Genomic DNA, 23573 nt, shown 5'->3' with positions numbered 1-23573 from the left:
AAAGAAATGAAATCAATATCTCCAGTGCTTGTCACAGGTCCATTACAATATGATTTTCTATAGTCACTATACTTTTTTGCAGCTTTCACCACATTAAACTACCAATGTGTTTTTGAAGTTGTGTAAATGTAAGCTTGAAAGTAGTAAGCACAAGGTAAATTTTGGGGACTGTAAATGCCACATACTTAGGTAAACCTATACATATTGATCATCAAACTGTTCAGTGAACCTCTGGTGTTCATATATTTATAAAAATTGGAATAGAAATACACATTTACTTATGTCTTATTTGCCAGAATTTGTTCTTTCCAAAAATGTATAGTTTTTTAGGGTAAAGTCACGGTTAGTGGAGTTTTTGGTCTTAAAAGCAGAAATATTCAAGTTTACAGAGCAGCACTGAAATGTAGTTGTATCCTGTTGGCTGTGTTTTTTTGACCTTTATTAATCAGAAATCTCCATAAAACTATACATATTTGATATTGGTGTGTTCTGGAGACACAGGCCTTTTCTAATCAGTTGTAATTTGGTGCATAAAATAAATTTTGCTTGTACTATATTTGTTTAAATGATTTTTTTTAAAAGATAGAAGCTTATAACAAAATTTTAGCATATTTTGAAAGTTTAGGTTGTTCTGAACAATGATATATTGTTTTGTTCTGTACATTTTAAGTCCCCTTCAGGAAAAGTCCCTAAAATAAAAAAACTGTATGGCAATAAAATTTTGCAAGTGACCAAATCGGCCAACATAGTATCATAGTATCTTTTGAATTGTTCTTTATTATTTTTTTGAATTTAATAATTATTTGTCTTTTTCTTCTGTCTAGATTTTAAATGCTCTGTAAGGTTATAGATTTATTTTTTATTGCTACTTTTTATTGTTGTTCATCTTTCCATTGAGGACCTCTCCTATTAATATTCCATCCTCTTATTTAAATTATACTCCATGGTTGCTAGGGATCAGTTGCAAACTGTGTAAGAATATCGCTCTCTACATCATACTAAAAATAAACTTAAAGTTGAATACAACCTTTAACATGCAAACATGAATCTACCTATTTTGGAGTGCAGAGACCTGAGGAAATTATCCTATGTACAGGCGAAACAATGGTGGATAGAGTATTTTTTTAAACACCATGCTCTACACATATTAAATGACCCCCTATAGTCTACAAATCCTGCTAATCTTTTTAGTCCTCATTTTTGCAAATGGACCAATAGAAGCATTACACTTGTGTAAAATACTATGTTTGAACTTCATCACGTCATTCTTCTTTTTTCCTTAAATATTTAGATCTTAAATATTCCTGTAAGTATTTCTAGTAAATACCACTACGGACGCTAAAAGTATTAAAAATCTATTGTATTTTTTTTTTTTCAGTTGTTTGCATATTAATGTTATATTACCGGAGATTACAGAACTTTGTATGTTTGTCAAGTATCCTTTATTCTGTTCAAATAAACCAAATTATTTTGCTTTTCCTTATTCTTAGTGAGTGGGTTATGACTGATCCACAGAGACAGAAATGTTTTCTTTGATGCTTCTACAGTTACCTTTAGGATACTTCCTTTCATGTGATTAGTGTTTTTTCATGGATTCTGATTTTTCATTTCCAGAATCCGCAACATGGGAATTAGTCTGATTTGAAATCTGATCCTAAAGTGCATATACACATTACAATTTTCTAAAATATTGTTTTTTCACGTTTTGCTATAAAATGTGAAATATAACAGGTCTGATGCATATCATTACAAACATTTAACATATATTAACGATGTAAAAACTGAGATGTAGGGAATGTTCTAACTCTATGTAATGTTATTTGAATGTGTATCTATATTTGAAAGAGTTGTTTTATCTGGTGCTATGCTTAGACAATGTAGATTCGAGGGCCAACATTTGGGTAATCAGGCCAACTTAGGATACTTTTATATTCAACGAAGAAGATTTGATACTTATAGGGTATTTTCTCCTCTCTGTGGGGAAGAGGGAATGCCTGGACGACTGTTTTCCATTACTTCAATTCTTTCAAAACTATGGCTAAGTTTATCTCCATAAATGCTAAAGGTCTAAATAGTATTCATAAAAGGTATCTTCTCCTAAAAGAGATACACAATTCCCGAGCGGATATAGCTTTTATACAGGAGACCCACTTTACCAGCGATGGAACATCTAAGATTAGCTCAAAATTCTACCCCAAGGCCTTTTATTCCTCAGCCCCTAGCAAAAGGGCTGGGGTGGCAATCCTAATCCACAAGGATTGCCCATTCTCAGTCGACCAGGCTTTTCACGATCCACATGGCCATTATTTGATGCTAAGAGGCACCTATGCTAATACACAATTATTGCTTATAAATGTATACGCTCCGAATAAGACGCAGATCCGCTTTCTTCGGAAAGTTATTGTTAGAGTCCAAAAGCAGGAGTCTACTTATGTTGTTATGGGAGGGGATTTCAATTTAGTCTATTCCCAGGTTACAGATAGATCCCATCCCTCACCTGATCAAAATGCCCACTCAATGTCTCGACTTTTTCGACAGACAATGAGACAAACTCAATTTTATGATGCATGGCGAATCAACCACCCACGGGATAAGCAATATACATTTTATTCTCCAGTATATAAAGCCCATTCCCGCATTGATTACTTCTTTATCTCTTACTCATGCCTGCATCTACGATATTCATCTGACATTCTCCCCATCTCATGGTCAGATCACGCACCCATTACCCTCACACTTGAACTCTCCAAACTTCTCAAACGAGAAACACATTGGCGTTTGAATGAAACCATCTTACACGATTCTGAAGCTTTCACACAGATAGAAGCCAAGCTCAAGGAATATTTTACCTTTAATGTTGGCTCGGTGGACTCCCCAGCTACCTTATGGGAGGCCCACAAAGCCACGATGAGGGGTCACTTTATTGCTTTAGCTTCCCACAAAAAGAGAAACCATGAGACTAACTATCGCTTACTTCATAGGCAGCTTCGGGACCTACAAACACAATATAACAACTCAGCTTCTGAGACCTTACTGAAGCAGCTTATCACTAAACGTAAAGAACTGTCGATACTTAAAAATAAACAAGCAGAGAAAGCCATTATCTGGACTCGACAACTCTTCTATGAAAAAGCTGACATACAACATACATTACTAGCAAAAAAACTAAAGGATCAACAGGCCCAATCACGAATAACTTCTCTTAAACTCCCCTCAGGGGACTTGACATATGACCCAACACAGATTGGCTCCCAGTTTTACGAATATTATTGTAAGCTGTACAATCTACCTTCACCGTATCCAGACAGGGGTTTTCATCAAGAACAAATACTAGCCTTCCTTAGCACCCTCAACCTCCCTCAATTTTCTGAAGACGATCTAGATTTGTTAAACACCAATATCACCGTAGAGGAATTAATAACAGTACTCAAATCCATGCCAGCTGGGAAGTCACCGGGCCCTGATGGCTTACCGTATAAATATTACAAGTTATTTCAACACATACTTCTCCCCCATTTAGTGAAACTATATAATTATTATTTACAGGGCCATCCTATTCCCTCGACAGCCTTAACTTCATATATATCCTTGATACCAAAAGAAGGCAAAGACCCCACTCTGTGCTCTAACTACCGACCCATAGCTTTATTGAACACAGACTTAAAATTGTTCTCTAAAATATTAGCTAACCGACTAGCCCCTATGTTACCTAGACTAATCAGGAACGATCAAGTAGGCTTCATTTTAGGGCGGCAGGCGGGGGACAACACTAGGCGCACACTCGATCTGATAGAAATACTCCATAGAAAAGGTGAGCAATCCTTGATCCTAAGCCTAGATGCCGAAAAGGCATTTGATCGTCTCAATTGGAATTACCTACATTCCCTGCTAAGTCACCTTAAACTCTCAGGCCCCTTTCTGACAGCCATAGATGGCCTATATAGTTCTCCCTCCGCTTATCTTAAGCTGCCAGGCCACTCCCGTAAACCCATTCCCATCCTCAATGGGACAAGGCAGGGCTGCCCCCTTTCACCTTTGCTTTACGCATTAAGCATCGAACCGTTAGCGGCAGCCATACGCCTTCATCCTGATATTCAAGGGGTCTCCGTTGCAAACACTCAATACAAAATAGCCTTATTTGCTGATGACATATTGCTCACAATTGTAAACCCTCATGTTACCCTTCCGAATTTACATCAGCTACTTGAGAAATACGGTCGTCTCTCAGGTTATAAATTAAATGTTGACAAGACAGAGGCCCTCCCTTTACACATTCCACAACAGACTTTAGAAGCCTTAAAGGGTACTTTCCATTACAGATGGAAGGATGACTACATTTCCTACTTAGGAACTGCTATACCATCTGATTTAAGCCAACTATATAATCTGAATTTTAAACCTCTCATACATCACACCAAGTCTCTCCTGGAAAAATGGTCCAAATTTACTATATCATGGTTGGGTAGAATATCGGCACTTAAAATGTCAATTCTCCCTAAATATTTGTATCTGTTTGAAACACTCCCAGTTTCAATTTCCCCAGCTACATTTAAGACTATTCAAGCTCAGCTACATAACTTTATTTGGGCTCGGAGAAGCCATAGGGTTGCTAAATCTGTGCTGATGGCATCAACCAAGATGGGGGGCCTGGGTACACCCAACTTGCAATGCTATTACGAGGCTGCACACCTGCGCCAATTACTGGCTTGGTCATGCTGGTCCCCTCATACGGTCTGGGGACAAATTGAGAGTGACATGTTACATAATTTTCACCTTAATGCTTATATTTGGGAACATTCCGGGTCCATTCGAATCCCTCCTTCAACCCTATCGGCAACACAATTTACATGCTCTCTATGGTGTAAACTTAGGGGCAAATATAATCTGAGCTCTACTAAGTCCATACTTACAACTTTCCTCCGCAATCCTAGGTTTCAACCGGGAATGGATCCTTCCTTTTGTGCTAAATGGGCTAATTTTAATTTTTTTGCAATACGTGATCTATTGAACCCACTTACCCATGAGATTTTACCGCTCCATGTGCTTCGGGACAATTTTACACTGTGATTTACCCTTTGACAGAATTTACAATAAAAAATAAGTTACAAAAAAAAAAAACTGAGATGTAGCCTGGTATTGGTATGCTATGGCAAGGTATGAACTCTTCAGAAAAACATTAAAATAGTTTTTGCAAAGATTTTTTGGACAACTCAAATTGATATTAACCTTATAACACAATAAAACACTGATATATGGCATTTTTTTCTCAAAATATATAAATGATACTGTTAGGAATTTACCTGGTGGTCTAGTGGTGGGGTCGCCTACCGCGTCCATCTTCCTGCGTGCCAATGCACGCTCTGTAGGACTGCTGTGCCACATGCTTCAGGATTTTGAACGTTGCCACGCATGACATCATCATGTCTTGGTGCGAGATTAGAATATTTAAATGTGCAGGTGCCTTTTGTGCATTTCCCAACGTAAGGTCTAATTATAAGTTCCTGGGTACATTTTGAGTGTTACTTATCTGTTCCTGACCCTGCCTGTCCTGACCTTCGCTCATGTATTGACTATTCTCTTGGATCCTGCTTTGTACTATGGAACCATCACATCAGCAGAACAATCGGAATGTAACCAGATAACAGCTCCCTGGTAGATATAGGAACAGCACAGATTTTTTCTGTTTTTGCTGTGGATGCTGTATGTTAGAGAAATATTATTATTTTTTTAAATTATTTTAAATGTATTCATATATAATTGTGTTTTAACTTTTTTTAACGGTTACAATTTAAATCAAACTAATTATGTAATCTACTGTGTCTTCTCCCTTTAAAGGGGATATTTATATGTGTATATAAATGACTTACTGTAAATGATCAATTAGCTATCACATAGTAAAATAATAAACAAAACTGCAAATAACCAAGCACTGGGGACATGGCTAAAGTAGAGAACTGTACAATGATGTTTTCCTTTTTTGTCCTGTCTTTTATACTGGCCAGCATTATCAGAAATTGTAGCAACACACCTACCTTTCTGTGAAACTCTTTTAGCCCAGAACTGCCCAGTAGCTGGAAACCTTGACAATAAAGTATTTTAGACTACTCAATTTCTGTAAGCTGCAATTAAAAAGTGTTTTAAGATATCAGACATTTTATCACCAGCGGGTTTGTGATTTCCAATAGGCAACAAAACACATCAATATTCTTTGATAGTTTTAATGTTGTTATAAATTACATCAGTAAAGGTGTGACTGCTTAAGACTCCCACCATGCAATGTCCCTCCACAAGCTCTGTTTGACCAGCCACCAGCATTCCAGCAGTGATATAAGTCATAATAAGCAAATCAGGTGGCACTCTGGATAGGTTTGAGGGGGTTTATTGCAACATTAGGGTAACAGCATTGACTTACACGTATCGGGAAACATTTGTCAGGGGGCCTATCGGCACCCAGTGGGAGTAGTTTCGACCAAGGAGGCAGCTTAGGGGTCAAAGTAACAGGCAAGAGTTCAAGAATAAGCATGGTCAAAATCCAGGCAGTAGTTAAATAGGCAGGCAGATAATCAGCAAAGTAAAAGTTCAGGCAGGGTCAAAGTCCAGGAATATATATAACATAAATTTAGGAACACCCAGGAATGCTTAGAACAAAACCTATAATCAGGCATTGAACCCTTGACCTCAGCATCCATTTATTTAGAATTTTGGCACCAGACGAGACGTGATGACGTCACGTATCTGCGCACCTGCATCACTGCACTGGCGCCTTTGTCCATGTGGCGGCTATGGGTTCTGCCATATTGGAGGCGGCACCGAAGAGGAGCGGAGCGCCATCGGGTGCTCCTGACATTACTGGACCACTATGTCCCGGTTTCTGTGGAAATCGTTTGTAAAATTCCTGAACCAAACAAGGAGCATGGACATCAGTATGCTTCTCCCAGGAGCATTCTTTGGGACCAAAGCCCTTCCACTTAATGACCCACTGGAGAGCCTGGAATCCAAAATCTTTTCTACCCCATACTCCTGTGGACTGTCCACAGAGATAGCTGAAGGGTAAGATTGATCTGAAGAGAAGCAATTTGAAATTGCTGGTTTTGCCAGGAACCCATGACACATTGGCAATTCACATCTCAGGTGGAAGTAGTAGTAGGACAGCTACAGGATTAATTATCTCAGAAATGGAGAAAGGACCGACAAATTTTGGACCCAACTTGTGAGAGGAAACCTTTAAACTAATGTTCTTAGTGGATAACCCCACCTTGTCACCAACTTTGTATAGAGGAGAGGACCTCCGTCTGCGGTCAGCGAAAGTCTTATGCACCAGGGCGTTCTTTTCCAAATTTGCTTTGGTCGCAGCCCAAATAGAGGACAAATGAACTGTGTGATCATCAGCGACGGGGACATCCGATAAGAATAAGTCTTGTGGAAATGCCTGAGGATGTTGTCCATATACTGTCATAAAATGAGACCTCCCAGTGGAAGTGTGGCATGCATTTTTATGAGCGAATTCTGCCCACGGGAGGAGGTCAGACCAATCGTCCTGATAGAGAGAAATATTTTTCCTCAGGAATTGTTCTAATGCTTGATTTACCCACTCTGCTGTCCCGTTAGTTTGGGGATGGTAAGTAGAAGAGAACCGAAGAGTGATACCCAGAGTTTTACATAAAGAGCACCAAAACCTAGATATGAACTGAGATCCCCTGCCAGAGACTATTTCCGCCGGGAGGTCATGCAGCTGGAAAATGAATTGGATAAACAACTGAGACAGTTGTACCGCTCAGGGGAGTTTCTGCAGGGGAATGACATTTTGCCATCTTACTGAAACAATGTATAACCACCCTAATGGCGGTGTTCCCTTTTGAGGGTAGTAACTCTACAATAAAGTCCATAGCAAAGTGAGTCCATGGATGAGAACGGTAGAGGTTGTAATAGACCAGTGGGATGAATGGCTTGATTTGAAGGTAGCACAAACAATACAAGCAACAACAAAGTCTTTGACATCTTTTTGGATAGTCAGCTACCAGACTAAATGTTGCAAAAGCTCTAGAGTCTTTTCAAGACTGGGATGTCTGGCCTGCCTAGAACAATGGGTTTGTTGCAGAATGGAGAGGCGAAGCTCAGGGGGTACAAACGCCTTCCCTATAGGAGTATCAGAAGGAGCGGAAGACTGACCAGACAGGATTTGCTCAGCAAACTGAGGAAACAGGGAAGCAATAATTCTGGCCGGAGGAATGACTGGATCTTGCACTTCAGAATGACGATCCACTGGAGTGAAGCTTCAGGATAGTGCATTCGCTTTCCAATTCTTGGAGCCTGGACGATAGGTCAACACAAAGTTGAAGCGGGAAAAGAAGAGAGCCCATCTCACTTGTCAGTGATTTAGTCAAGCTTGTATAAATTCTAGGTTTTTATGGTTGGTATAGATGATGACTGTGTTAGAAGCTCCTTCTAAAGGGTGGCAGTACTCCTTAAGAGCAAGCTTCACTGCCAGAAGTTCACGGTTCCCAACACTCCGCCGGAGAGAATTTCTTGGAAAAGTATGCAAACGGATGTAATTTCATATCAGCAGAATGTCTTTGGGAAATAATAGCACCTGCTCAGACTTCAGAAGCATTATAAATCTCTGTATGGCCTTGGTACTTAAGAGAAGAGGCCACTTCTGTATAGCTGAAATCTTGGAGGGGTCCATCTTGAATCCTTTGGGGGAAATGACATAACCAAGGAACGCGATTTTGGACACCTCAAAGATGCACTTCTCCAGTTTGGCAAAGAGAGAGTTTCCCTTAAACAAGAGAGTACGGTAGCAATAAGATATGTGAGAACTGGCCACTAGAGGTCTCGCTGTTTTGACTTGTGCAAGAGTTAGCAGGATATATTTGTTGGTACCAATTACAGACCGTGTGTGCAGCAGCTAATGGTTTCTGTTGGCATCAGCTAATAAAGTCTGTGCTACAAGATCCTGAGCATTTACCTCCTTGATATAAGTCTCCCTTCATAACATGGTGGCAGCAGGGAACTGAACCTTGGAGTGAAAAGCTGACTGGACTCACTAGGAGTAAAAGTGAAAGTAAAGCAGCATCCACAAGCTGTGGCAGGAGGTACAGCTATAACTGTGAGTAACAATCATTGCTAATATTCCTACTTATATGGATAATGGACTGAAACCCCCTGAGAGACTTAATGTAAATGCTTCCAACCTGTCACAAGCTTGGTAAAACTAGAAAGAGGAGTTTGGCCTGTATGTGGCTCTCACAGTAGCACCCAGTGATGAGAACCGCAAAATTAAGCTCATTCATTATTTGATTGGGGAAAAGGGCAGAGAAATCTCAGACTTTATGCTTAACAAGTGGCAGAAATGATAGTCTCACTCTGAAAGACATAATCCAGGCATTTGATAAATACTGTGATGAAACTGTGAAAAGATACACATTCTTTTCAAGGAACCAGGAGCCTGGGGAAAATATTGCCATATATGCCACAGAGCTGAAACTATTAGCATCCACATGTCAATTTGGGGATGTAAGAGACAGAATAGTGTGTGGAATCAGAGACTCACATCTGAGAGAGAGACTGCTTAGGGAAAAGGATTTGGGGGAAATACATGAAAGAGACAAAGAGAAATGTCCTGCTTATGGTCAGCTTACAGTCAGCAGCAGAAAGTGTAAATGTGGTAAATCCACCTATCCCTAAAGATTCAAATCAACTTTTTGCCACATTTCTTCTAGATAATAAGCCCATTAAGTTTCAGCTGGACTGTGGGGCAAGCTGCAATGTTATTCCCTTCCATTTGCTTAACAAAGAAGTTAAACTAGAGCACACTGACCAAGTACTTATGATGTATAACAAAAGTATTCTGAAACATATGGGAAACTGCAGACTTAAAATTCACAACTCATGTAATAAAAAGAGTTACAGACTGGAGTTCACAGTTGTAAAAAATGTCATCATATTCCACTACTGGGTGTAAAAGCTGTTCAGGCAATGGACTTAATAAAAGAGCAGCTTCACAACATGGCTCTAAAGGGTTCTGCAAGTCTCCAAATGTCTCCAGAAAGGCTAGACTATGATTTGGATTTACAGCTAATACAAGCACAATATGCAGACCTGTTTAAAGGGGATGGGTGCTTGGAAGGCAAATATAAACTGGAGGTTAATACTGCCATAGAACCATCCAGGCTACCCACAAGGAGAGTGCTTGTAGCTATGATGCAACCACTAAAAGAAGAACTTCTGGATTTACACAGCAGACACATTATAGAACCAGTTCAGAAGAGCACTGACTGGATAAGTAGCTTGGTCATAGTAAAGAAACCATCAGGTAAACTAAGGATATGTATAGAACCTAAACCACTTAACAAAGCCCTGAAAAGGAATCATTACCCAATGCCCACAATAGAAGATATTCTGCCAGATTTATCAAAAACCAGGATATTTTCAGTATGTAATGTTAAACATGGATTCTGGCATGTGGAACTAGATGAGAAATCAAGTTACTTGACAACTTTTGCCACCCCATTTGGGAGATATAGATGACTCAGAATGCCCATGGGAATAAGTCCAACTCCAGAAGTATTTCAGCAAAGGCTAAATCAAGCTCTAGAGGGACTTTCAGGTATTAAGACAATAGCTGATGACATACTAAATGTTGGTGAAGGTGACAACCTAGAATCTGCTACCAGGGATCACGATCTGAAAATAATTCAGTTCCTGGAAAGATGTAGACAAAAAGGCATTAAACTCAATCTGGAAAAAATCAAGCTTAAAATGATTGAAGTGCCGTATATAGGGCATCTTTTGACATCAGGTGGCCTAAAAGTAGATCCAGAAAAAGTCAGGGCAATTTAGGAAATGCTTGCCTCAACAGACATAAGGGGAGTTCAACAGTTCCTAGGTATGGTTAATTGCATTTGCAAGTAGAGGTGTATGGTATGGAAAAGTTCCATCAGTACACTTATGGAAGACATATAACCGTGCATTCAGATCATAAGCCTCTAGAGACCATTACAAGAAAGCCTTTAATAAATGCTCCGAAGAGACTGCAGCGCATGCTTCTCAGATTGCAAAAGTATGACTGTGACATTAGAAATTGTCCAGGCAAAGATCTACTTATTGCAGAGGCTCTTAACAAGGCCTACCTTCCTATTTCAGTTCAGTTATTAATCAGCAGGCGTACCAAGACTCTCTTATCAATAACTAAACAACTTCTGAATCCAAAACTTGTGGTTAACATCAATTCCAAACTAAAACAATCAAAATCGCCAAGCAAAGTACTACAACAAATCTGCAAGTGATCTACCAACTCTTCAGAAAAATTATAATGTCTGGGTTCAACCGCTGTATAAATATAGTAAGCACTGGCAAAAGGCAAAAGTCAGAGAACCTAGGACATCAGTCTTACCTAGTAAGAACAGAGGAAGGAAAGGTGTTGAGAAGAAATTGTAGGCACATAAAGAAGACTGGAGAACCTGACAACAGGAAGCCACAAAGATGATTTGATGAAGATCTAACTTGGCCTTCAACAAAAACTCCAACAGCAGTTTCTCAAGGACAGATGCCACAGGAAGCAGATGAAGTAAGTGGGGAGCAAGAGCCCACAAAATACAGTGATTTGTATGTCTCAGAAGTACCACATTCTTCCAAATATACAACATATGTGTCAAAAGCTGCTCATCTCAAGGACTATGTATCAGGCCCGGACTGGCAATCTGTGGGTTCTGGCAAATGCCAGAGGGGCTGCTGTAAGTTGCCTATTTATTGGGCTGGTGGGGGGCTGTTTGGGCCTCTGTGTTTGCTGTTTGGGCTTCTGTGTACCAGAAATGGCCTATTTTGATTCCCAGTCCAGGCCTGCTATGTATGACTGGCCACAATACAAGATTTTAAGTTATGCACTGTTATGTACAATGTTTACTGTTTGTGTTCTTTAAAGAGAAAGGATGTAGCAATATGATATGTTACAACTGGCCACTAGAGGTCACACTGTTTTGACTTGTGCAAGAGTTAACAGGATATACTTGTTGGTAGTTACAGACCGTGTGTAGAGCAGCTAATGGTTTCTGTTGGGATCAACTAATTAAGTCTGTGCTACAAGATCCTGAGCGTGTACCTCCTTGATGTAAGTCTCCCTTCATAACAAGTACCTCCTTCACTTGAGAACAATGGCTTTCCAAGTGTTTGGAGAAGATTAGGATGTCGTACACATACCACCGATTTCCCCAGTCAATCCTGGATAATATCCTTCACAAACTCATGGAAGACGGTGGGGCATTGCAGAGGCCGACGGGCATTATGAGGTATTCGTAATGCCCATCCTGGGTGTTGAATGCTGTCTTCCATTTGTCTCCTTCACGTATGCGGATGAGGTTATATGCCCCGCGTAGATCCAACTTGGTGAAGATTTGAGTTCCTTTCAGTTGGTCGAAAAGTTCAGAGATAAGAGGCAAGGGGTATTGTTTTTTAACCGTAATTTTATTAAGGCCTTGCTAGCCAATGCAGGGATGTAGACCACCATCCTTCTTTTCCACGAAGAAGAAGCCAGCCCCACCGGAGAGGTAGAGGTACTAACTGGCTGGAGGTTCTCCTGGATATAGTCCTTCATAGAGAAGGTTTTCGCAGGAGACAAGGATAAGTACGACCTCTGGGGGGGGGGGTATGGTTCCAGGGAGAAGATAGATAAGACAGTCGTAGGGTCAATGAGGGGGGGGGGAATTCCGCTGATTTTTTTGCAGAATACATCAGTGAAATCCCCATAGACTGCTGTCAAGGGGCAGGGGTTGCAGATCAGTAGATGAAACGGACACCTGCTGAATGGGAGTAACCGGTAAGCAGTATAAACTCCAATGGGAGATCTGGTTGAAAGACCAATCAATGGAGGGGTTGTGCAAATGGAGCCAGGGTAACCCCAACACCACTGGAACGGATGGACAGGTAATAATCTAATAATCATGAATGATAATCTCTGTTTATGCAAAGTCCCAACCTGCACGAGTAATTTCCCTGCCATCATGGAAATAATTGCAGAGGCAAGCGGTCTGTCATCAATGGCTGTAACCCACAAGGGAGTAGACAAGGGGTACAGGGGAACACCCATGTATTTGGCAAAGGTAGTGTCCATGAAAGAAGAAACTGGCAGAAGAAATCAGTGGGAATTCTCTTGGAGAACAGGTGCAACGCTCCCCACATGAGAAATCCCTGTTTTACCTTGGCGAGAGGAACCCCCCAGGTTTCAATGGGCAAAGGTTGGCAAATTGAGACTGGCCACAACAGTACAGGCACAGGCCAGCCAAGCGTCTCTGAAGTTTCTCCTGTTCAGAGAGACATGCTCTTCTGATCTGCATAGGTTCCTCCAGAGGAGTGACAGGAGGTTGCTGGGATGGAGCCGACTGAAATAGAGTAGGCTGGGATGGAGCAGGCAAAAGAGGTCATTAGAAGCGTGCCGCTAATATTGGCTAGAACCTCTTGCTGCACTCCTTTATGGCTTTGTGCTCCCTAAGCTTCTCCCAGAGAGTGGTCTCCCACTCTAGTGGTTTGCCCACCAATCTATTCATTACATACACCACCTTAGCCCGCTCACCAGCCGACAAAGCCGCAAAAGGAGGAGGAGTCCCTGCAGCAGGATGATTTTCGACAACTAGAGAGGCAGATAGCATTCGAGAAAAGATAGTGTTCAGTATTTGCCCAATGCAGACCTTCATAAGCTTCCATGCGGGACGCCAAACCCTAGATAACTCTTCCAACATCAGGCGTAGCTTCCTCAGTGGGGTCCATGGCCCAATTATAATGTCAGGGGGCCTATCGGCACCCAGCAGGAGTAGTTTGGACCAAGGAGGAAGCTTAGGGGTTAAAGCCCAAGTTTGCGGTAACAGGCAAGGGTTCAAGAATAAGCGTAGTCAAAATCAAGGGTCAAAGACCAGGAATATATGTATAACAAGAATTTAGGAACACCCAGGAATGCTTAGAAGAAAACCTTGGGTGTCCTTTTATTTTGAATTTTGGCGCTACATGATGACATCACGCGTCTGCATGCCGGCGTCACTGCACTGGCACCATTGTGCACATGGTGGCTATAGGTGCCGCCATCTTGGACGCAGCGGCAAAGAAGAGCCGAGCGCCATGGGGTGCTCCTGACATCATTCCCTTAATCATAGGCATCTTTATGCCTATATATCATGCCTATGATTAAGGGAATGTTTGCCGAAACACGTAAGGCGATGCTGTTACCATAATATTGCAATAAACCCCCTCAAACCTATTTGGAGTGCCCCCAATTAATAGGATTTGTTAGGTCTCATTGTGCATGGATATATTATTCACGTTCACATCCATGCACAGCAGGTTACAAATATCAAATGTAGTATTTCAGAGAACTGTAGTTTATTTAATGGTTATGGCTGAGGGTGGAAAAGGAAGGAGTAGTCTATGATTACTAAGTCATACAACCTAGCAGTTTATTGCTTCACCAAATTCAAACATATAATTAGGTCCTCACTTTACAATCTTCCCTCAGAACTAAGAACATTTTAGAACAGCAATGCTTATGGAGAAAACACCTTCATTTTGATGACAAAGTGCCACTTATATAGTACATGAGAAAATAATCATTCCAACGGTCTTAATAATATCCACTGGGTTTCTCTTGAGATATAAGGATCTAATCCATCTCTCAATACTGAATCATTGGGGTTGGGTTCAAAACTTTCAAATAACTCTCCCTTTACACAATCTAAATAAATAAAAAACAAATTTGTGAAAAGGTTCACCACAAGTGAAACCTCAAATTAATCTCAGGGGGACACAGGCACTGCAGAGTTAACATTACCTTCAGGGAGGATAGGACACTAAGGGGCCGATTCATCAAGGGTCGAATATCGAATTGTAAAAACTTCGATATTCGACCATCGAATTAGCATGCTACGATAATCGAAGGCTGTCTTCGATCGAAGGAAACCATCGTTCGGTCGATCGATTCCATGCTACGATGTGAAGGTTTGTGCGTATCGAATAGTCGAAGCTGATCGAAGGTAACCTTTGCCACACTTCTATTCGAATCGATTGATTCGAAGTTTTTATGCCCCACTTCCTTTCTGCCATTTTTTTCAAACAGGAAGACCTCTGGAGGCCATTTTAGGTGCATTGGCGCCCTTAATGCGCACTTGCTATTTGGATGAGCTAGGTGGAGGAGGTTGCCAAACAGCTGCTTGAAAAATGAGAAGAAGGAGTGAGGAGGAGGAAGGCGAATGTGGTTCCAGCCCTGAAGAGGTGGCCAGGGTGGCTGCATCCCACACTACGTGGGATGTAAGTCACCAGAGGAGGGGGAGAGAGGGGGACAGGGGCTGGAGTGTTAGAGGGAGGGGTTCCTGGGCTGAGGTGGAGGAGGAGAGCCTGTCAGGGTCCCATAGAGGGGGAGGGGAGAGGTCTGGGAGTGCCAGGACAATGAGCTCCCCCAGCTCACGCCACGTGTCTCCCCCAACATCGGAGACACGTGGTCGGTCCCGCACCCCAGCCAGGGGAAGTAGGGCCTCCCCCAGGGCACGCCACGTGTCTCCCCCAACATCGGGGACACGTGGCAGTTCCTACACCCCAGGCAGGGGAAGTAGGGCTTCCCCCAGGGCACGCTACGTGTCCCCCCCAACATCGGGGACACGTGGTCGGTCCCGCACCCCAGCCAGGGGAAGTAGGGCTTCCCCCAGGGCACGCCACGTGTCCCCCCCAACATCGGGGACACGTGGTCGGTCCCGCACCCCAGCCAGGGGAAGTAGGGCTTCCCCCAGGGCACGCCACGTGTCCCCCCCAACATCGGGGACACGTGGTCGGTCCCGCACCCCAGCCAGGGGAAGTAGGGCCTCCCCCAGGGCACGCCACGTGTCTCCCCCAACATCGGGGACGCGTGGCAGTTCCTACACCCCAGGCAGGGGAAGTAGGGCTTCCCCCAGGGCACGCTACGTGTCCCCCCCAACATCGGGGACACGTGGTCGGTCCCGCACCCCAGCCAGGGGAAGTAGGGCTTCCCCCAGGGCACGCCACGTGTCCCCCCCATTTTAGGTGCATTGGCGCCCTTAATGCGCACTTGCTATTTGGATGAGCTAGGTGGAGGAGGTTGCCAAACAGCTGCTTGAAAAATGAGAAGAAGGAGTGAGGAGGAGGAAGGCGAATGTGGTTCCAGCCCTGAAGAGGTGGCCAGGGTGGCTGCATCCCACACTACGTGGGATGTAAGTCACCAGAGGAGGGGGAGAGAGGGGGACAGGGGCTGGAGTGTTAGAGGGAGGGGTTCCTGGGCTGAGGTGGAGGAGGAGAGCCTGTCAGGGTCCCATAGAGGGGGAGGGGAGAGGTCTGGGAGTGCCAGGACAATGAGCTCCCCCAGCTCACGCCACGTGTCTCCCCCAACATCGGAGACACGTGGTCGGTCCCGCACCCCAGCCAGGGGAAGTAGGGCCTCCCCCAGGGCACGCCACGTGTCTCCCCCAACATCGGGGACACGTGGCAGTTCCTACACCCCAGGCAGGGGAAGTAGGGCTTCCCCCAGGGCACGCTACGTGTCCCCCCCAACATCGGGGACACGTGGTCGGTCCCGCACCCCAGCCAGGGGAAGTAGGGCTTCCCCCAGGGCACGCCACGTGTCCCCCCCAACATCGTTGACACGTGGTCGGTCCCGCACCCCAGCCAGGGGAAGTAGGGCTTCCCCCAGGGCACGCCACGTGTCCCCCCCAACATCGGGGACACGTGGTCGGTCCCGCACCCCAGCCAGGGGAAGTAGGGCCTCCCCCAGGGCACGCCACGTGTCTCCCCCAACATCGGGGACGCGTGGCAGTTCCTACACCCCAGGCAGGGGAAGTAGGGCTTCCCCCAGGGCACGCTACGTGTCCCCCCCAACATCGGGGACACGTGGTCGGTCCCGCACCCCAGCCAGGGGAAGTAGGGCTTCCCCCAGGGCACGCCACGTGTCCCCCCCAACATCGGGGACACGTGGTCGGTCCCGCACCCCAGCCAGGGGAAGTAGGGCCTCCCCCAGGGCACGCCACGTGTCTCCCCCAACATCGGGGACACGTGGCAGTTCCTACACCCCAGGCAGGGGAAGTAGGGCTTCCCCCAGGGCATGCTACGTGTCCCCCCCAACATCGGGGACATGTGGTCGGTCCCGCACCCCAGCCAGGGGAAGTAGGGCTTCCCCCAGGGCACGCCACGTGTCCCCCCCAACATCGGGGACACGTGGTCGGTCCCGCACCCCAGCCAGGGGAAGTAGGGCTTCCCCCAGGGCACGCCACGTGTCCCCCCCAACATCGGGGACACGTGGTCGGTCCCGCACCCCAGGCAGGGGAAGTAGGGCCTCCCCCAGGGCACGCCACGTGTCTCCCCCAACATCGGAGACACGTGGCAGGTCCGGCACCTCAGCCAGGGCTGGAACTACAGAGATGACCGCCAGGAGGAGGCAAGAGGAGGAGGAAGAGACACCGGCCTCACAGAGGAGGCCAGAGGAGGAGGAGGAGGACGATGGCGATGAGGGCCCCAGTGGGCGAATGGGGCGAAGATTTTCCAGTGAAGAAAATGCAGCACTGGTTGATGAAGTGATCGTGCAATGGGATGTGTTATTTGGATGTCGATCCCATTGCATCAATGCTGCCAGACGCAAAAAAATCTGGCAGCTAGTAACGGACAAAGTTAACGCTGTAGGCGCTGTACACAGAGATCACAACACTGTGTACAAGCGCTTCAGTGACCTGAAGCGTTGGATGCGGGCGAAGTTTGCTGCCAGGAGAGCAAAGGCCCAGAAGACCGGCGGTGGCCCTTTACCATCTTTGAGGCTGCAGCCTTATGAACGCCGGCTTCTGGCCATTATGGGCAGAGAGGTGTGTGAAGGTTTAGAAGGCTCACATGACACAGACTGGAGAAGTAAGTACATTTTAATACACAACATTCTTACTGCTTTTATCCACATTCTTATCATTTGCCTAAATAACTCATTTCCCCTTTGTCATTTAGCTTCTTTCCTTAAATATTGCTCCTGTTTGCCATTAGAGGATTTTATGTTTCCAGGATTCTTGTTTGTTTTTGTAGTAGTTAATTACGTGCAGCTGTAACATTGCCAAAAAGGCAAACGTTTATTAACCATTTCCCTACTAGAACAGAAATGTTTATAAAGTGGATTAAAAGGGTTGTTGAGCTTGAAGTTAACTTTTGAACTATGTTATGTTATCATTTTAAACAGTCATATCATTCTATTCCAGTCTGTGATTTCTAGGAATATATGGTTGCTATGGTAATTTACATCCTAGCAACCACTTTTTCAAAATCGTCTACTGTAGAGCTTATATAAAAAAAACCAGAATATTGGGTACCAGAGGAAAACATTACTTTAAGGTTAACAAACCCTTTAACTTCAGTGTGTAAAAGTGTGAAGCAACATATGTAGAGCCTACAGCAGCTGTATTGTCACTTATTACATTCTGTGCTTCTCACATCATTGCAAACAGGGCCTTTGTGTCATGTATTTAACTTTTCAACCTTAGCATCTCCCTTGCAGTGCCCTGATAGACTCCACTTGGACTTTAAACATATCGTTTCGTCCCCCATTACATTTCAGTTATTATTTTAAAGGCTAACTTAAATATTTTAGAAACATGTTGTAGGTTTGTCCATCAGCCTAATAAACAAGTACAATTGTAGTAGCTTATGACTGACAAATTTTTTTGGCACTTTTCTTAACAATTGCAGCACCACCGCGGACAGTGCCACAACCCACGGACAGTGACCAGGACCAGGACCTTGATCCTCAGCAGCCCCAGGAAGAGGGTGAGGCTGCAGAGAGCCCTAGAGCCCCACAAGCTCAAGGTACAGACATGTTTGTGTTTGTGGCCAATGTAGTTGCTTCCTCAAATTGTTTGCAACATTACTAATGTCCAATTTCACATTACAGAACATCGAGCTCCCCGGCGTGCCCAGTCGCCAGCCGTGCTACCTGTGGTGCCCCCCAGACGTAAGAACCCTTCCTTTATTTGTCTGTGTCCCAAAGATGCAAAGAACATTTACTGAGTCCCTTATGCAGCCTACTTATGTGCCTCTTCAGTGTTAATGAAAAGCAGTAGGTTGTTAAAGACAGATTTTGGATAGAATATACATTTTGCCCATTTCCTTATGCGACCAAAGTGTCAATTATATCAGATTGTTCTGCTGCTCTGGCTCTGCATCTCTCCCTTCCTCTTCCTGTGCCCCCCCCATTCTGACTGTCAGCCTGAAATCACCATACAGTGCTACTACTATTTCACTCTCTCTCAGCCCCACTTTAAAATCCTACTGATGTCTTTGTGACTGCCCTTGACTATTGGCTCTGCTCAGCCTACATTCTCACCTGTTGACTCGACACTTTTCTTTTTCCTTCTACATGGTCCATCTTGCTCCCCCTCACTCCAAGCCATCCACCGTCTCAAGATTTACTCTGGCTCCCCATGCCTCATAGTAGTTTTCTCACTCCATGCTGTCTCTCGGGTCTCCCTTTCCACTTGCAGGTTCCCTCTCTGTTCTTGCTCCCACCTCCTATACCACCCCTCTGTCAAGTTTCACTCCCCTCTCCCAGGTTCAATCACCACTCTCATTGTGTGTCTCATACTATCTCCTTAACTTGCAGCTGATGACAAACAAGGCAAACAAAAAACACATATATTTTGACTAGATACACATTAATGTTCCATTTCAAATCCAGTATTGGAATGATTTAGCCCCCCCCACACCCAAACATGGAAACACCCAACACCAATTTATCTTCTAAGATTATCTTTGTGAGCTTCCTTTCCCACCTTTGTTTTTTTGTTATGGGTTATGCACATGTCCAATAAATTTAGCGATGTTTATATTTGTTTTTTGTTGTAGGTGATGCTGCTGAAGCAGGTGCTGCAGCTCCTGCTGCTGCTGCACCAATTGGGGGACCACCACAGGAGCAACCACAGCGACTGGCTGAGAGACGTGGGCAGTATGTGGGGCTTATGCAACTTCTCATCCAACAGCAACGCCGCAACAGTCTCTGGATGCGAAGATGGTTTGCTCACATCTATGCCGGCTTCCGTGATGGGATGCAGAGCATGGAGCAAACCTTCCAGAGCATGGAGCAAACCCTCCAAAGAAGCATCCAGGACCTGGTGGCGGCTATTCGGGAAGTGGCTCAACAACCACGGGGTTCTGCTGAGGGTCCAGTCCCTGGTCCTGCTGCTGCTCCCCCTCCACCCCCTGCATCTCCTCAGCAGCGCAGAGGAAGGGGGCGTGGAAGGGGACAAGGTCCTGTCCGAGGGGATAAGCGCAAACGTCCCTAGCTCCAGTCTGTGTCACTTCTCAAACTGACACTGGCCTCTTTGCCCATTTTATCCTGGCAAAGAACTTCGCCCAATTCACGCTTCAGGTGTGACTTTGTCCGTTACCCAGCAATGGGACTGACATCCAAACAACACATCCCATTGTTTTAGACCATGCTGCATTCTCTTCACTGAGGGGTGCCATTTTAAGATCTATTGGCACCCTTTCCAATAACATCTGGAAAAGCACTTACAAACATCAAAGTGCATTTGCTCTAACATATTTGTCTATTTATGGTGTTATCAGCACCAAGGTGTGCCATATCTACCATCCATTGGTACCCTTTCCAATAACATCTGGAAAAGCACTTACAAACATCAAAGTGCATTTGCTCTAACATATTTCTATAGTAATGCTGCAGTGTTTCCCAAAACATTCACTTGGGCCAAAAATGTTACATATAAGGCTCAAAGAATTGAAATACTACTCTTTTGCTTGTGTATTTTTCACTAATTACTTCAAACATAACATATGTTAACATATGCTACCTCTGGCCTACTTTGGCTACCTAGCACTCCTAATAGGTGCCAACGCCTACTACCTCCTCCTCCTCCTCCTCCTCCTCCTCCACCTGTGCTCATTCAATAGCAAGTCCTAGGTGTATGATATGCCTTATAGGCACAAATGGTTGTTACTTTGCACAAGAAGTTATGTGGCCTACCTCTGGCCTACTTTGGCTACCCAGCACTCCTAATAGGTGCCTACGCCTACTACCTCCTCCTCCTCCTCCTCCTCCACCTGTGCTCATTCAATAGCAAGTCCTAGGTGTATGATATGCCTTATAGGCACAAATGGTTGTTACTTTGCACAAGAAGTTATGTGGCCTACCTCTGGCCTACTTTGGCTACCCAGCACTCCTAATAGGTGCCAACGCCTACTACCTCCTCCTCCTCCTCCTCCTCCTCCACCTGTGCTCATTCAATAGCAAGTCCTAGGTGTATGATATGCCTTATAGGCACAAATGGTTGTTACTTTGCACTATCAAGCATTGTTGGGTGTCCAACACTCTACCTGGCCAGCACTAATCTCATATTGTGGATTTTCAACTGGCCAAATTGTCATATTGACAAGTGTTAGTTGTACATCATATTGATTGTTATATTATTGTTTTTGATACAAGCTTATCAGGGCCAAATTTTTGGATACTGTTTAATGTAAAGTTGGCCATGATGAATCCTGGGGTGCATTAGCAATGTTATGCAACAAATGCTTTGTAAATCCTTTGTAAAGCTTTTGCCCTTTAGTGGTCTATAGGGGCTGCTATATTTTGAAATATATGTTGAGAACAAATTCCTCCTGTGCCTTCCAGCTAAGGTACATATTTTAAGGTTTTCAAATAACTATTGTATGTTCCAAAAACAAAGAAAAAAACTTTCTTTTTATTGTTGTTCAACTGTTTTGGATTTTGACCAAGATTGTGTCAGTAAAGCCACTAAAACATTACTGGGTGTGTTTGTTTTTTATTTTTTGACAAGGTGCTAGTCCAAAATAGTAACATGGGTAATGTCATTTCAAGCAAGAAAACAGAAGAAGCCATACCTGTGGATCAAACAAGAAAAATGCATTAACACAAATCCAAACAAATTTAAGTAGCCACACAAAAGCCTGTCACTTACTGATATTTTATTGAAAGGTCACTCCACCCAGGTTCAAATGAGCCAAACAGCTTTCAGTTCATCACATCTGTCGGTTGTGTTGAGTCCAATTTAGTGGGTCAGGAAAAGTTTGCACATGGAGAGGCTGCAAAGTCACATCAATAATATGGTAAGTTGTTAGCAATATATTTTTAAATTCCCTGAGTAATTCCTAAATACCTGAATAACGGAGTTTGAGGCGTGGCCAATCAGTCAGTGTCCATGTCTGTATCCTCTGTGGGCAAGTACCAAGATAATAAAGTAGAGTACGACACACATGAACCACAACCATAACACAGTAGGAGGCCAGAAAGCTGAAATGACAAGTACAGATAATGCTTTCTCTTGAATATGTGTATACACATGGAAATTTGTTTATCATCTCATCATTTTTCTGCTTACAGCATAAGATGTTACAGGAAAGCATTCACTGCTAGGGGCACGCCAGCACATCACCATCAGCAGGCTGTTCATTTGGAAGAAAAGTATAAAAAATTGTTTACTTTCCAGATATCCATTCCAAACAATTTCATTTCCCAACAATCATATAAGGCCTAATAATTGAGATTGGTTATAAAGACCTGACATATAACACTCATGACAAGGCAAACATATTAAGGCCAAACAACTGACCTAGGAATTAATGGGTTTCAGACATTATTGAGTTGATCTAGATCATGACATTACTAAACCTCATTACAGGGGAGCGCAGGAGTAGACGCATGCAGTTGTTTTCAATGGGGCTGTACAGATTGAGACGCAACATGCCAAATTTCTCTTGTGTTTGTGGAGTACAGTCCCATTTCAAACAACTGAATGCGTCTACTCCTGTGCTCCGCTGGGGCTAAACACAAAAACAGAACGCAGGGGAGCGCAGCTTCAAATGCTTGTGTGAAAGAGGGTTAAAGGTTAAGCAAATGACCAGATTTACATTGTAAAAACATGGTTTGAAAGGTAACTCACAAGATTGCAAACAATCACAAAAAAAGCACTTAGGAATAGGGCCCAAAAAAATATGTACCACTATTTGGCCCTTGAGAAGTCTTAACTAGTACAAATTAACTATTTTTGTGTGGTTTGTTCAACTTACAACTAAAAGTGGGCACGGATGAGCCTTTCACGCACTCTTCTTCCCTCTGGTTGGTTGTCCCTGTGTCTGGCAACATACCCCTCAATCTCAGGTTCCAGGTCATCATCAATGTCTGCAGGTAATCCATGCTGCCTTGCCACATTATGCAGCATGGCACAGACAGTGATGATTTGTGAAACCTTCTGGGGGGAATAAAGCAGAGCTCCCCCAGTGACTGAGAGGCATCGGAAGCGAGATTTGAGCACCCCAAAGAGGCGCTCAATGATATTACGTGTCTTCCGATGGGCACGATTGTACCTACGTTGGGCAGGTGTTTGGGCAAACCTCACAGGGGTCATCAACCAAGGCAGAAGTCCATATCCTGCGTCTCCTAAAAATGTAAACCAAAATATATTATAGTAATTGATTCCAGTTGTCTGTTGTGTTGACTATTCCAATGGTGTAGTTATGTCCATTGTGTAGTAGTACAATCTTTACAAACAGATCTACACACAAATTCTTTGCTGTTGGGGTACTTA

At 43.9% G+C, this 23573-nt stretch overlaps 1 protein-coding gene and 1 long non-coding RNA gene across 2 annotated transcripts; one reads left to right on the top strand and one right to left on the bottom strand.

The window, feature by feature from the left end:
* The first annotated feature begins 17308 nt into the window (after positions 1-17308).
* Positions 17309-20291, top strand: LOC121395107 (myb-related transcription factor, partner of profilin-like). The gene is made up of 4 exons (XM_041567688.1): positions 17309-17880; positions 18703-18819; positions 18905-18964; positions 19855-20291. The coding sequence occupies exons 1-4, from the start codon at positions 17403-17405 to the stop codon at positions 20289-20291; spliced, it is 1092 nt and encodes a 363-aa protein (XP_041423622.1). The 5' UTR covers positions 17309-17402.
* A 1510-nt stretch (positions 20292-21801) lies between these two features.
* LOC121395086 lies at positions 21802-23117 on the bottom strand. The gene is made up of 5 exons (XR_005962242.1): positions 23056-23117; positions 22368-22431; positions 22146-22279; positions 21948-22071; positions 21802-21870 (listed from the first exon to the last, which is right to left on the bottom strand). It is a non-coding gene; the product is annotated as an uncharacterized LOC121395086 (long non-coding RNA).
* Positions 23118-23573: the final 456 nt, after the last annotated feature.

Source organism: Xenopus laevis, chromosome 6S (assembly GCF_017654675.1).
Source record: "Xenopus laevis strain J_2021 chromosome 6S, Xenopus_laevis_v10.1, whole genome shotgun sequence".
Lineage (NCBI taxonomy): Eukaryota > Metazoa > Chordata > Amphibia > Anura > Pipidae > Xenopus > Xenopus laevis.
Note: the sequence above shows the minus strand (reverse complement) of the source record. Positions and strands in the feature narration are given on the sequence as shown.

Excerpts from the sequence above, each read along its gene's own strand:
- LOC121395107 (XM_041567688.1), top strand. The coding sequence starts at position 17,403 with ATGACCGCCAGGAGGAGGCAAGAGGAGGAGGAAGAGACACCGGCCTCA. Across the intron at positions 17,881-18,702 it reads ACATGACACAGACTGGAGAA|CACCACCGCGGACAGTGCCA; the intron begins GTAAGTACATTT and ends TAACAATTGCAG. Across the intron at positions 18,820-18,904 it reads TAGAGCCCCACAAGCTCAAG|AACATCGAGCTCCCCGGCGT; the intron begins GTACAGACATGT and ends TTCACATTACAG.